We start from the raw sequence: 13,099 nt of genomic DNA, 5'->3' as shown, positions 1-13,099 counted from the left end.
GAGAATGGGAGATGTGGCCTGTGAGGCCTTGATTCGAAGAGCTTAGCAAACACTCTGAATGCCAAACAACCTTCAGACATTTCACTCCAGAAACCAAAGGGAAGGAAGAAGCAGCTCCGATTTCAAGGCTAAGTCCTGAAAAGCCTGATCGGCAGCCCACCAAAGTCAACAAGAAGAGGCTGTGGGTTTCGGATCAGCAGCCCATGGCTAGTTTGGTCACCAGCTATGATGCTCTCAGGGAAAGCTTTGTTTGGAACGCACAACTCCAGAGCCAAAGACCAGCTGCTGCTTGTTTCCTGAGCAGCAATGCATGAAGCACTGGAAATCTGTCCTGGGCTGCCTCTCCAGCAGCCTCAGCATGCAAACTGATGAGACTCTTGTGTTATGGGAATACCTGCCTGCCTGCTGGCATAGCTTCCTAGATAGCCAGCTTCACCTGCTGCACACCCACTGGCACACAAAAGAAAAGGACAATCCAACAGGACTGTGAGCCTGTGCTGAGCAGTCCATGCAGGGGGATAAGGGAGGCTCTTGATGTTCCCCTTTCTGGTAGCACAGGAGCTACTTCATGCATCTCCAGAGGAGCTGTGGCAGAACCTGTCTGGTATGCGATTGGTACCAAAGTACAGGAGGCATCATGGCAGCCTTTCAGAATCAAAGTGTTTGGTTTTCAAGTGTTCAGGTTCTCATTGAAAAATCAACATTTCTTTTCCAGAAAACATAAGCTTTCTGTGAGGATGTTCATTTTTCAAAAAGGCAATTGTTTGTTGGAAGATGGAGGGAACAGGAGTAGGTGGGTGTCCATAAAGCCCCTGAACTCTCTGCACTCAGTGCTCCTTGGGATAGCTGACTCAGTGTTACCCCAACAGCCCCCACCATGACCTCACCACACAGACTCGCCCAATGCGGCTAAAGATGGCACGGCCTTTGCCATCCGACTCTGCCACCTTCTCGGTGAAGAAGAAGTAGACCTTGTCATTGTCCCGATCATCATTGTCAGGGATCAAGTAGGCAGCCACAAACTTTGGGTCTGTGAGAGACAGAGAAACACTAGGACTTATAACAATGACACTCCAAGAACAGCCTCAGCTCTGTCCAGCTCTGAACAAGGCAGACTCTCAGAAACACTTGCCCTCAAGGTTGGCCTATGTGTTAGCACACTTGCCGAGAGACCTTCTGCATGCTGTGGCTGGAGTAAGAAACAGGATGCATTCACAAGCAAGTCCAAAGGCCAGGAGCACCATCCCGTTCAATCACATTTCGTCGGGTGGGCCACATCTCTGTGGGGTGGGTGGTACCACAACTTTTACATTCAGGACTACCCAAGTCTATGCCTCTCCACCGCTATCCTTCCCCCCCTCCTGGACTAATCCCCTTCCCCACCCTGATGGTCAGCCACACTGTGTCCTTCGATTTGGATCTCTAGATAAGTACTGCACATTGGAGTTATGTTGAAGAGTGTGGCTGTTCATTGCTCCAATAAATGCCAGTGGCCCATTGCTTCAGTCTCATGGCACATTGCCAGCATGGTTCCCATGGGCAAAGTCGAATGGAACATGCCAATACCATTGAGCAGCTGCTGATCCAACTCAGTGCGCAGAGCAGAGCGGGTCCCCGTGCTGCGGAAGATCACCGAGTCCCGGCCCAGGAAGTCTGCCGTGAGACCTGTATACAGCTCTCCACCTGGTGAGAGAACCCCAGAGAGAAAGTAAACCCTGTGGCCTGCTCCTGCTCATGGCAAGCCCATCATGGAAAAGAGGGCAGCACCACCAGAAAAGACTGGACTCTATGTACATGTATTATCATGAGGAGGTCTATGGCCTGACAGGAAAGGGAACCTTCTACTGGCAACAGTGATCCAGTTCAGTTGTCAACCATGGCCACAAATACAGGCTCTCCTAGGCAAAGAATTTGAGAGACAGCAGAAGTGCCTCGAAGGGAAAGAACCTGAACTGCGTTTTTGTGCCCACCCCCCTGCACAAACTCTAGATACAGCCCCAGGTAGGGTGGAGGTTATTAACCATTGCTAAGGGATCCCAGATCCAATGTGCTCTGGGCCTTGTGAAGTATGGCTGTGGTCAAAGCTCTCTGACCCTAAAACAATCTCACTGGGAAATAGTCTCCCCCAACAACCTCTCCCCAGTATGCCCTCAGGTACAGGGGAGCTGACTGACCTTGGGTTAATGCATGATCTTACTACGGCACTTGGCCTTGCAGGTAATAGTCAGTGAAAAGGTCTGAGTCACTTGCTGACTGAGCATAAAACCTACCTGTAAAGGTGCTTGCAAATGCCCTGTTGGGCTCATGTGGACACTTGCCTCGCCCATTCTCCACGCTTGTGGGATCCAGGCTTAACATGTGCTGGGAAGAAGAGAAATACAGATTACAGGCAAGGCAATAAAGTAATGCCACTAGGCAACGTACAAGCTGGGTGCGAGATCTTGGTTGGAGATTCTAGGCCCATGCCAGAAGCCCAAGCCTAAACCAGGGCTAGTTAGTGAAATGGGTGGTGAGCCTGGAGCTCACCTCTACGGAGATCACATACATGTTACCAGGGATGGGATAGGGAAACACAGCACTTCTAGCCCTAGAAATAGGCACATGCTCTTCTATCAACATTTTTGACCTTGTGCCAAGGGGCTCTGGGCTACTGGAAGAGCTGTCTATTGTTTGTAATCTGGGCATTTTCCATGGCAGTACTGATTGCCATGTGACGGGCATGCTCTTCTCGCTGCGCTCAGAGCGGGGCTGGGGGACACACTGCAGCTGAATTCTTTTTCAACCTCCTTTTAAGTGTGGTAAATTGGGTTTTCAGTGACATGTAAGAACAAGCCTTTAAGAACGCGCAGCTGGGGCTCAGAGGGAGCATTGGTCTGGAATAAACATAGAGGAAATGCAGCCAGAAAGGGGGAAAAAAATATATGGTCTTTAGAATGAAATGTTCCTTCTGTGTACCCAGCTTCCTGCCTGAGGCCCTCAGCCCTGGCTTTGTAGGAGAATTAAATAGCTCAAGCACCACAGTGAGATCCTCAACTGAGGTGAATCAGCCACACTCCCAAGCTGTGCTGGTTGACACTAGCTAAGGATCTGGCCTCACACATCCTGAGGGCTGTTCTCCCCCTCCTCCTGCAGAGAAATGTCTCCAATTATGACACATTTAGTTATTTATGGGAAGCTAGGGTTTCAGGCCCTGCCAGCAGTCAGAATGCATTTTAACAGCCAGGCTGAGAGTCGTGCAGATGCGTTCTCCCTCCTCCCCAGCAATGCTGACGTTCAGCTCTGGTCTCCAGTCTGTCTCTCGCCCCATGTGGGGGTACAAAGCAACCCCTTCAAGCACGTGGTATGGCTCTCTTGTAGACACAAATGGCCCTGAGCTCCCACAGTGACACAAGCACCTTCCAAGACCAGAAACCAGGGCCACAGCAGGACCTGCTAGATGCAGACATCACCACTAACAGGGCCCTGATTGTGTCCTGCCGCTCCCAGTGTCAAGAGCTGAGGTATCTGTGGGTGGAGCACATAGTGTAAGGGGGCACAAACACAGACCAGGATGGTCCCCGTCATTATGACACACAGCTTGGTTGAAAGGGCTCTTTCTCCTCCTTTCTGAATAAGGGCGACTCAAGCCTCTGGGGTAGAAGGAAGTTACAGAGAGGCAGCAAGGCCTTCTTATGGAGGCCATGCTGACTTATGGCCCCAGCCCAGGCAAGGGGTGAGGAAAGTAATACCACTCAAGAGGAAGCCAGCACTGGGGAGGGTGAGGGGAAGGATCAAGGCTGATGGATCCAGATGGAAATTCATAAATGCCCAAAGGTGGGGAAATGGAGGCTTGGCACAAATCTGGGGACAGGGTCTCACTGCAAGGAGCTGCTTGCGTCTCCTTCACCCAGTGCTAGGCCTGGGCTTGCTGGGTGTGGAATGGCTCCCAGTGCTGGGCACATGGTTAGCGGTGCATGAGGCAAGCATCGTACATGGATCCACTCTGGCCACCTGGGTCATGGATCCCTGCCATCCATGGACTGCTTGTTGTTTGGGTGCAAAAGGCTGCTAAGGAGTGCAAGTGAAGATTTGTGGAGGGAAATGGAGATGTGATGCAGTGGTATGTGGCTGGTGCCAGCTTCTGTTGGTGCTCTCCTACCTCCCCACGATGTCCCACATAGATGAAGGCGCAGACTGGGTGGAAGGCCCCTGTGCCACACGCAAGCAGGTGTGTCCGGTTGAAAGGATGAAGAGTGCGGATGTAGTTGGCACATTCGGTCTGGAAGAAACACAGTGGAGATTGAGTGGGAGGGACGGGGGGGGACGCATCTTGTGTGCGCCTTTGTCAGTGAGCAGGAAAGCTGGGGATATCTATGCTGTTTGCCAAGAAATCCAACATTCCTCTGAGCATGTGTGATGGAGCCTGGACTACAGAGCAGCGGGTGCCTCAGCAATGTATAATAAAGAGTAATCCATTACATCATTCAGCTCCTCTAAGTCAAGTCTTACCACTGCAGCATTGCCAACCTTCGCAGTTTTACTGCAGATCTCACCATATATCTTGTTTCTCTTAAAGCCCCAGGACCTGGAGCCAAGTGAATGTAAGAGAATCTCAACTTTCCTTTCTGGCTCTCAAGGTTGTGGAGAAAAGTTTGGGAATGCAACATGATGGTACTCTTAAGGGTCAAAAATCAGAACAACAGAAGGGGACTCAAATTGCATTATTTTTAAGCCCCCTCATAATATTTCAGGAAATCCCATAATATTTTTGGGGTTGGCTCATGGATTTTGAACATCTGGGGATGGCAATACTGTATACACACACACACTCACATGCACGCATACATGCACAACTGATCAGTGAACAGCTGGTATATGAGTTAGCAGCACACAATATTGGCTCTCTGCTTTCCATGCAACTGAAGCCGGGAGTTTACCCATGGTTTCTAAAGAGCAGAGTCTAGACGCAAGTGAGTCACAGTATCGTACAACTGTGGAACAGAACAGCTCCGTAAATGAAATAAGCCCTTCGCTACTCTCATGCTGTCATCCAAAGCGTTCAGCAAAAGTTCCCTTCACGCTGGATTTTCCCAGCAAGTCTATCTGGGCTGGGCTGAGGCAGGCAGTGAAAGGCCGGTCCCCGGCTCTTGGACACAATAGCAGGAAGCAATATGTGCTCCTAGTTGTGAAACCAGGTGGGGGTTTCTTTTGCTGCACTGAGCTCTCAGCAGTGACACCATTAATGTCCCTCGCCTTGTTCCTTCGCATACAGTATGTAGAACAATACGATTCCTTTGGGGAACATTCTTCCAACAGCAGCTCAGCTCATCCAATTCCCTCCCCTTCTCTGAGGACATATCTTCTGTGTTCACGACATTATCTCCACGGAGGCAGTGGGAATCCCCTCACTGCTCTCAGCTGCAGGTTCTTGTATTGGCGCTAGGGCAAGCAACACAGTTATATTCCCTTTATGGTTGCTTGGCACATAGCCTATTCCCTGCAACTCCAGTCCAAGCGGCTGCTTCCCCAGCAGCAGCCCCTGTCAGTCTCCCAACCTACTGCATTGTCCCTGGCCAGGAAATGAGGTCTTCATATTGCTTTGTGCAGCAGCTTCCTGTATTAGCTCAGAGAAGCAGCAGAGAACACATTATCTTAGTTCATTGGAGGCTGCACGCAGAAGGAAGAGGGAAGGTGCAGAGGTACAGGACTCATTCTGACCCAGTGGTACCCAGGAGGGAGTGGCTGAGCCTGGCTCCTGGATGAGCATCACACATGTGAAGACTATGGGCCAGATTCTCAGCTATCAGTAAGCTCTATGTACTTCATTATAGCTTGGCTAAGCTACACAGGCTGAGGATGCTGCCCCTGTGTATCAAGTCAGGAAAACAGCCTCTTACTTAGGGACCCAGCTTCTACTCCATCCCGAAATGTCAAACCACTTCCAGAGTTCCAGGCCTGAATGTCTGTCTCCCAGTCTGAGTGAAACTGGGCTGCTCTCTTGCTTCACTATGGAGGCTTTGGTGAGAGAGCTGTGAAAAAGGCAGGGTCTTAACATTGTGCTGGGGGTTGGGTTTATCCTAAGGTTAGTTACACAGGCTATCACAGCATGAGAAGTATCCACTGCACCTTGGGATGGCTACAAGGCAAATTCTAATCCCAAACCACCTATTCTTTAGTATAGCTCATGCACAAGCAGAAAGCCAGATACTATCATAAAATGCTAAGGCCACGGAGGGAGGGAAACTAAAGACTGATTACTTACATATGGCATCAGTGTGGACCCAATTGCCAGGGAATGGACAGAGGGTTGGGGCAGCCCTACCCTTTTTCCTCGAGGCACAGAAACACATATGGTGGCACATTGTGCATGTGCAGACCCAGTGGAAACTGCCATTCAAAGGACACCTGCTATGGGGTCCACACTGACACCTCCTTGAAGAACTCTCCCCTACTTCCTAATGAAGTGAACTCTCCCTAATAAGAATGATCTCTGCTAGGTCAGAGCACACCTGCATTGAGCTCAACGTACTACTGTGGGTGACAAGCACGGTGATTGTCTCTCAGCACGGGGGTATTTCCCTGCGTGCTCCCTGTCCGCTAGCCTGTCCTCATTAAACAAGCAGGAAAGTTCTCATGCCACAGCCTGGAAACCAGGGGTCACCTTCCCCCAAGGGCTGGTGCCATCCACGTCACACAGACAGACTCCTCAGCGTAGTGCTCACTCCCGCTCCCACGGAGCTTTTTTTGGAGAAGGGGAATGGGGCGAACAAAGGCAGGAAGTAAAGGAGACGGACAGACGGACATGCAGGGCCTTCTTCTGGACAAATTAGTCATTTAAAGGGGAGGCCGGTTAGTTACACAGGGCAGGAAGATAAATGCCTTTTCATGACTGACCTGGATTAATTGCTCCCTTTCCGGAGCAGTGATCCCCTGGCTGATAAGGGCAGCAAGAGCAAGGAGACTGTCAGAGCTTCCTCTGAAGGCTCTAAGTATCTATTCATCATGCTCAGCTCAGGAAGAACCAACTCTGCCGCTCTGCAGAGAAGTGATCAGTCATTTTCTCTGATAGCGCAGCCTTGTCTCTCCTCCAGCTCCTCTCTGCTTCATCACGTCAGGCAGCATATACTAGACCAACTGGTCCCAAATGTTGCTAGTTGTAACTCTGCTTACAGGTGACTCCTGTGGTAATTCCATGCAATCCTAATACCAGGAGCTACCTTTCTCCTGCAAATAACAGTGGGCAAGCAGTTACCATGTCCTAGCTGCTTTGCAGTAACCATCCATATGTGCACTCATACCTTGAAGTGAGAGCTAAACCAAGGCAGCACGCTACTGAATGAGACAGGGCTAAACTGGCCTGGTTTAGCTGTCATTTACTGCAGGCTCATTGAGGGCACAGGGACACTTAATACAGAGTAGCTAAAGAAGAATAAGTCTTCTCCACTGAGAGGCTAGGCCTATTCAGTTTAGAAAATAGAGCTTAAGTGGGTACCTGATAAGGGTTTACAAAACACTAAACGGTGAAGAGAAAGTAAAAAGGGATTTATTATTTGCTAATCTCTCACAGTCTCAGAACTAGTGGTCACAACATGAAACTAGTAGGTAGTGAGTTTAAAACTAACCAAAGGAAGTTCTTTTTCATGCAGCGTGCAACTCAAGTGTGAAACTCACTGCCTCAAGATGGTGTGGAAGCTGACATCTAGCCAGATGCCAAAAAAGGGGTTGGACACATTCTCGGAGGAAAGATGCATCAGTTCAGCGGAGAGTCAAGTATTCCTATACAAGTTCCTCATCTATGGAGCTGCTGAATCCCTACAGCTCCCACATGCTTTGTGAACCTCTGAGGTCTTCCCAAGTCCTGCCACAAATGCTTACTCTTTAATCTCACTGCCATTCTCAATTCATGAGCAGAGTTAGGTCCTAACTCATTTAGGCTTCCAGTGAAAGCACCAGCCACCATCCTCTTTGCCCATTATGGTTTAACGCAGGGCTGTTCAACTGGTGACCCTCAGGCCTCATGTGGTCTGCAGGGTGTTAATTCACAGCCGCTCCCCTAACCCCCTCCAGCTGTTATCACCAGGGTCTCCAGGCTCCCCCTCCCTCCTCCAGCTTCTGCTTCCTGCTCTAGCCCCTGGAGGTGTGAAGTCACAGCATGGCCCTTGCAACTCAGGGAGCCTGTGGCTTGGAGGTTCAGGGGAGATGGGACTCTGTGCAGCATGGCACAGCGGGGAGGCCTATGGCATAGGGTGAAGTGGAGAGCCTGGGCCCTGTGGTGTGCAGTCTACAGAGTGTGCGCCAGGGCTGGGTAGGATGTGGCCCCAGCTGCTCAGAAGCTGGACAGAGAGGGTTTAATAGAATCATCCCTTTACCTGCAGGGAAATGCACTTGCTGGAAATTTTGGCTTTCATTGCCCATCACAGGACATGTTGCTATGATTCACATAGAGCTCCTATCATTCTGAGTTATTCAGCAACCTCAGTTTAAATCTCATTGAACCTGGAAGAGAAGGTGGTTAAGGAAATGGGTAAAAGCCAAGGGAGACTTTTCCACTTGAGGTCACTGGTTCAAATCCAGGCCAATGTTGTTACCATCTGAAGGATCTTCAGAGGCCCGTGTGATCTGGCTTGACTGTACCAGTCCAGGTCCCAGCATGCAGATATCTGCGTCACATCAACCTAGAAACTGGCAATTGTTTCAGCAGAGGTAACACCCCTCCTCCTCACTTCCAGCTATGGGGGTGGGTCCCTTCAGGACTGTGCTGAGGGGCACCCTGGAGAAGTTGGCTCATAATGGGGATAGAGACAGACCCTTGGATGTAAGACTTGGGGATCTGATGCCCTTCATACAATCATTCTTATTCACTTACAGAAATAAAAGCCACTCCACCTCTATGGTCTTCTGCAGGGGCAGGAGTTGTTCTAATGACCCTGTCTAAACCCGTCTGCTGTGATGAATCCTTGTTTTCCTTTGGCCGAGGTACAGATCTTGGAGAAGACGTGTTACAGCTAGCCTCGGTACCGTTACTGCTAGCCTTGCATCTGGGTGCTGAGAGCAAGGATTTTCTCTCAGGCAGGAAGGCACTGCTGCCAAATGCTTAAACCCAGCAGCAGGAGCACTTGCAACAAAATGGCATGTTCTGCTCCTGTATTCCCCATTCTGAAGTCTCTTTTCCTTATTACCCAAAAGGCAGGGGGGGGACAGGCTTTATGTACCTGTCCCGATGTGCTGTTACACTTGGCGACACTTTTCTACCCTCAGGCTGCTTATGAACCTCTAAAGCAGAGCTTTCCAAACTTTTCATGTTGGTGACACACTTTTTAGACGTGCATCATTTCGCGACACAGTAATTCAGTTCCAGGGGAGGGGCCAAGGGAAGCAGACGTGAGTAAGGGAGCTCCGCGGTGCCCTTCCGCAAAATTTTCTGCATTTCGCGCGACACACCTACACACTGCTGCCGACACACTAATGTGTCGCGGCACACAGTTTGGAAAGCTCTGCTCTAAAGGAATCACAGGGTTGGAATGGACCCCCAGCTCATCTAGTCCAAGCTCCTGTTTAAATGGAGGATTCATTGTTCCTAAATCAACCAGCCCTAAGGAAATGAGTGCAAGAGAGAGAAACTGCAGAAGCTTCCAGGAAAACAAGGCTCCTTGGATAAAAGTGAAAACCTGCCCTCGGCACAGGCAATAGCAAGACTTCTAATAGTTTCATTCCTTCCTGACTGGGCAAGACTCCATAACCTCATTTTCTAATTCTTAATGGCCAACTGCCAGTCCTCAACCTGCCCTCTTCATTTATATAGGGCAATTGCTGTCACACTAATCAACTAGAATAGGCCTTGGGTCAGATCCACACCTCATGTGAGTGGTCAGAGCTAAGCTGAAGCCAATGCAGCTATGCTGATGAAGACCAGCTACAGATCAGGACTCTGGTTTTTACATTAGAAAATAAATATACATCACACTGCAAAACTTTTCATGTGTTCAGGGATGGGGAATATCCTGGCACTACTGAGCACAAGGGAACACACCATGAAACACCAGTGAATAGCCCGAGGACTTTCTTATGGAGCCACATGGCCTAAGCTTTGTATCAGCTGGAAGTGAGCAAGCAAGTTTGTGAAACAAAAGAAGTGGCTGAGACCTCAGGTCTAATCTCAGACTGACCCAAACCAGAATCTTTTATTGCGTTTATCTAAGTACCCCCTTCCCAGACCCTTTCCACCTCCTAAAAGGACTCTGGCTTTGACTGAAATCCTTTATTCTCTTCTGAACCAATGTGTGTTCTTAAAACACATCCGTTCAGGGGCTGCCTTGTGTTTGCATGTATATTTGTCTGTGTGCGCATTCCTATGGGGGCAGGGTCCGGGTTAGTCAGGGCAAGGCTGGAAAGCTTGGCAGATCAGAATTTGGAAGGAGAAAGGATGGGGCTGGGGAGGTAGATGGAGACCTCAAACCACTTAGATATGAATCTGCAACTGCCAGAGATTCTCCCAGCCAGCCCTCCAGACTTCCTGAGCCGCCCCTCTCCCTCAAGTCAACAGCTGGCCCCAAAATGGGTTACATTTCTGTCAAAGAATCTGAACACAAGTGGGACAGCAGCAGCCAGAAGCTGATGAGAAGAGCAAAACCAGGAGGGGGACTGCAGCACTGAAAAGAAAACACCAACCGTTGATTGATGATCAGGGAATATGAGGAAAATGAAGGGGAAAAAAAGCCAATTCTAGGCAGAGGCAGGAGGAGAACAATGGAAGGGCTTTGATGCGAGAGCCGAAAGGAGGCTTCTGGGGAAAAACCGAGGAAATGTGGATGTTTTTAAATAGGTCGGTTACAAAACACCTGACTCACTTGGCTCCTGGTAATTAGAGCAGGAGGTTCACAAGGAAGAAAGAAGCATGTTCAACTCCGTCAGCACAATCAATCACCTCCAGCCAGCTCAGTTTACCTTTAGCTACCAGTGACTCCTGTGGTCTCCTGAAGTCGACACCAGGACTTACCACCTCCACCACAATGAGCCCCACTAAGATGGCAGCAGCCCTCAGCTCTGGGAACGCGGAGGCTGAGCCACCCTCCGCAGTCGACTGCTGTTTTCTGAGCCTCTTGTGGTGTTTATTTTTCCTTTTCAAAAGTCTCTTAAACAGCAAGAATGGGGGAGCAGAGCACAGTCACTTTAGGCTCTGGATCCGCTGGAGAGAGCTTGCAAAATAAACATATGGAGGCCGAACTGAGTGACAACTGCCCCAGGGAGCAATTATTCCGGGATGGGCCATCAACACAGTGTCCACCCCCCTCAAGTGCTCTATTGTTTCAAAGCATGATTTTAAAATATCTATCTGAAAGCAGGGGACTCTTCAGGGGAGCAGGCAACTGAAATCTACCATGCCTCGTCCAGCAAAGCATTCGCAAAACCAGAAAAGCCTTTTCTGCTCTGAGAGCCAAAGACCTTTCAGGTTAATGGAAAGACCCACTGATCTCAGGGGGCTCTGGAGCAGGCCCTGTCTTCTACACATTCACGCACACACACACAAACCCCTCCAAAGGATGCAAAGCATGCAACTCCTTGGAGTCCTATGGCTGAGAGGACTCCCTGAGATGGCTCAGCCCAGGAACCTCCCCAGGCACACTGCTGCCTAGAGAATGGCCCAGGTCATGATATGGGCCATTTCAGTTTCCACCAGCTTGCACGTAAGAAGAGTGGTAGGGTAAGTGCAGAGAGGTCAGGTGTCAAGGACTGGTTTGTGTACTGTATTCACTAAGCAAACAGCTGGCTTTGCATGGCTCTGGTTCCAAACAATCCTGTTCCCAATTTGATGGTTAAGGCAATGGACTGTGACTCGGGGATGGTTGTTCAGTTCCTGAGTCCAATACAGGCTGCTCCTGTGACCTTGGGTAGGACACTTCATCACATTGTGCTTTCCCCTCCGTACACAGGAGTAATAATCCTACCCTGCCTCAAAGGGGCTTGTGTGGAGCTATCTGTTCATGTCTGTGAAGAGGCCCGTGATAGGGACTATGTAGGAACCAAGAGAGACAGGCAGAAAGGTCTGCCCTGAGTCAGTGGCAGAGCTAGGAATACCCGACAACAGCCCCATAGAGACAGGGAGGATGGAGCACTAGCTTCAGCCCTGGAATTCAATCCTCTGCTCTGCTGGACTCTATCAAGGACCTTGGCCAAGTCACAGGCAGCCTCTGTGCCTCAAGTCCTCATCTATCACATGGAGGTAATAGATGCACTCTGCCCAGAACGTGTTGCAAAGATAAGTTCTGTAAGGCATTCACATAATAAAGTGATGGAGGCCAGATAAAGACCTGAATAGATGCACCTCCTCAAAAGCATACACCCAGTAGTAGCCACTCCTTATAACCTGAACTCTTGTGCACACACAGTGAGGGATGGTATAATAGAGAGGCCAGAGCAGCAGCCACTAAGACAGAAAAGTATGTGTGAGGGGGTGAATCCCATAAGGAAGCCACTAACCTTCTCACACAAGGAAAGGACCCTCCTATCTCCCTGTCTCAGACAAGGAGGGATCCAAGGGAGAGAGACACTCAGCCTCTCCTCTGGTTTCTTTAGTAGCTAGTAGAACCCCATGTGTAAATAAGTCCCTGAAGAGAAGGCAGAGCCCCAAATGAATCCATCAGGAGAGAAAAGGGGGACTTACCATTGGGTCCTTCCCCTTCCGAACACATTCCTCCTTCTGCCCAGGGAGAGGTGGCCAGTAAATCTGAAACATAAGACAGGAGCTCAAGTCTGGGCATCATTATGAGGGTGTGGGGCTCAGAGGAGGGGAAGATCCTGGCCCCTGGCCTAGCCCCTTGGGAATCTAGGTCCTGTTCCTGGAAACCTAATGGCTGAGATCTATGATACTGGGTCTCCTCCATAAGCACTGATTTCTGAACTGGTGCAGCCTAAAGAAATAAAAAGTCTTCCCAGCTCATCTGCCCTAAAAATGCATCTTTCCATTCACTGACAAGTGCCCCATTGCTTATCAGGTTAAGGATTCACAATGTTGGCCCCAGTCAGGAGTAGAGCTGGCAGGGTTCCCCCTTCTCTCAGCTCTGCAAATGTCCCCCAGTCTTGTGCTGCAGTCTCTCTAACACTATCCCAGCCCTGGGCTGCC

At 49.8% G+C, this 13,099-nt stretch overlaps 1 protein-coding gene across 2 annotated transcripts in view; it reads right to left on the bottom strand.

Moving 5' to 3' along the window:
• SEMA3G (semaphorin 3G) overlaps nucleotides 1-13,099 on the bottom strand; it is a 63,822-nt gene that overhangs the window by 15,699 nt on the left and 35,024 nt on the right. For both annotated transcript variants that reach the window (XM_014600140.3, XM_006275133.4), the window contains exons 3-7: nucleotides 12,641-12,703; nucleotides 4,139-4,258; nucleotides 2,271-2,361; nucleotides 1,567-1,683; nucleotides 888-1,030 (exon numbers count right to left, since the gene is read on the bottom strand). In XM_014600140.3, coding sequence (XP_014455626.1) covers nucleotides 888-1,030; nucleotides 1,567-1,683; nucleotides 2,271-2,361; nucleotides 4,139-4,258; nucleotides 12,641-12,703 — 534 coding nt within the window. The remainder of the gene's footprint in view (nucleotides 1-887; nucleotides 1,031-1,566; nucleotides 1,684-2,270; nucleotides 2,362-4,138; nucleotides 4,259-12,640; nucleotides 12,704-13,099) is intronic.

This window comes from Alligator mississippiensis, chromosome 12 (genome assembly GCF_030867095.1).
Source record: "Alligator mississippiensis isolate rAllMis1 chromosome 12, rAllMis1, whole genome shotgun sequence".
NCBI classification, from domain to species: Eukaryota; Metazoa; Chordata; order Crocodylia; family Alligatoridae; genus Alligator; species Alligator mississippiensis.
Note: the sequence above shows the minus strand (reverse complement) of the source record. Positions and strands in the feature narration are given on the sequence as shown.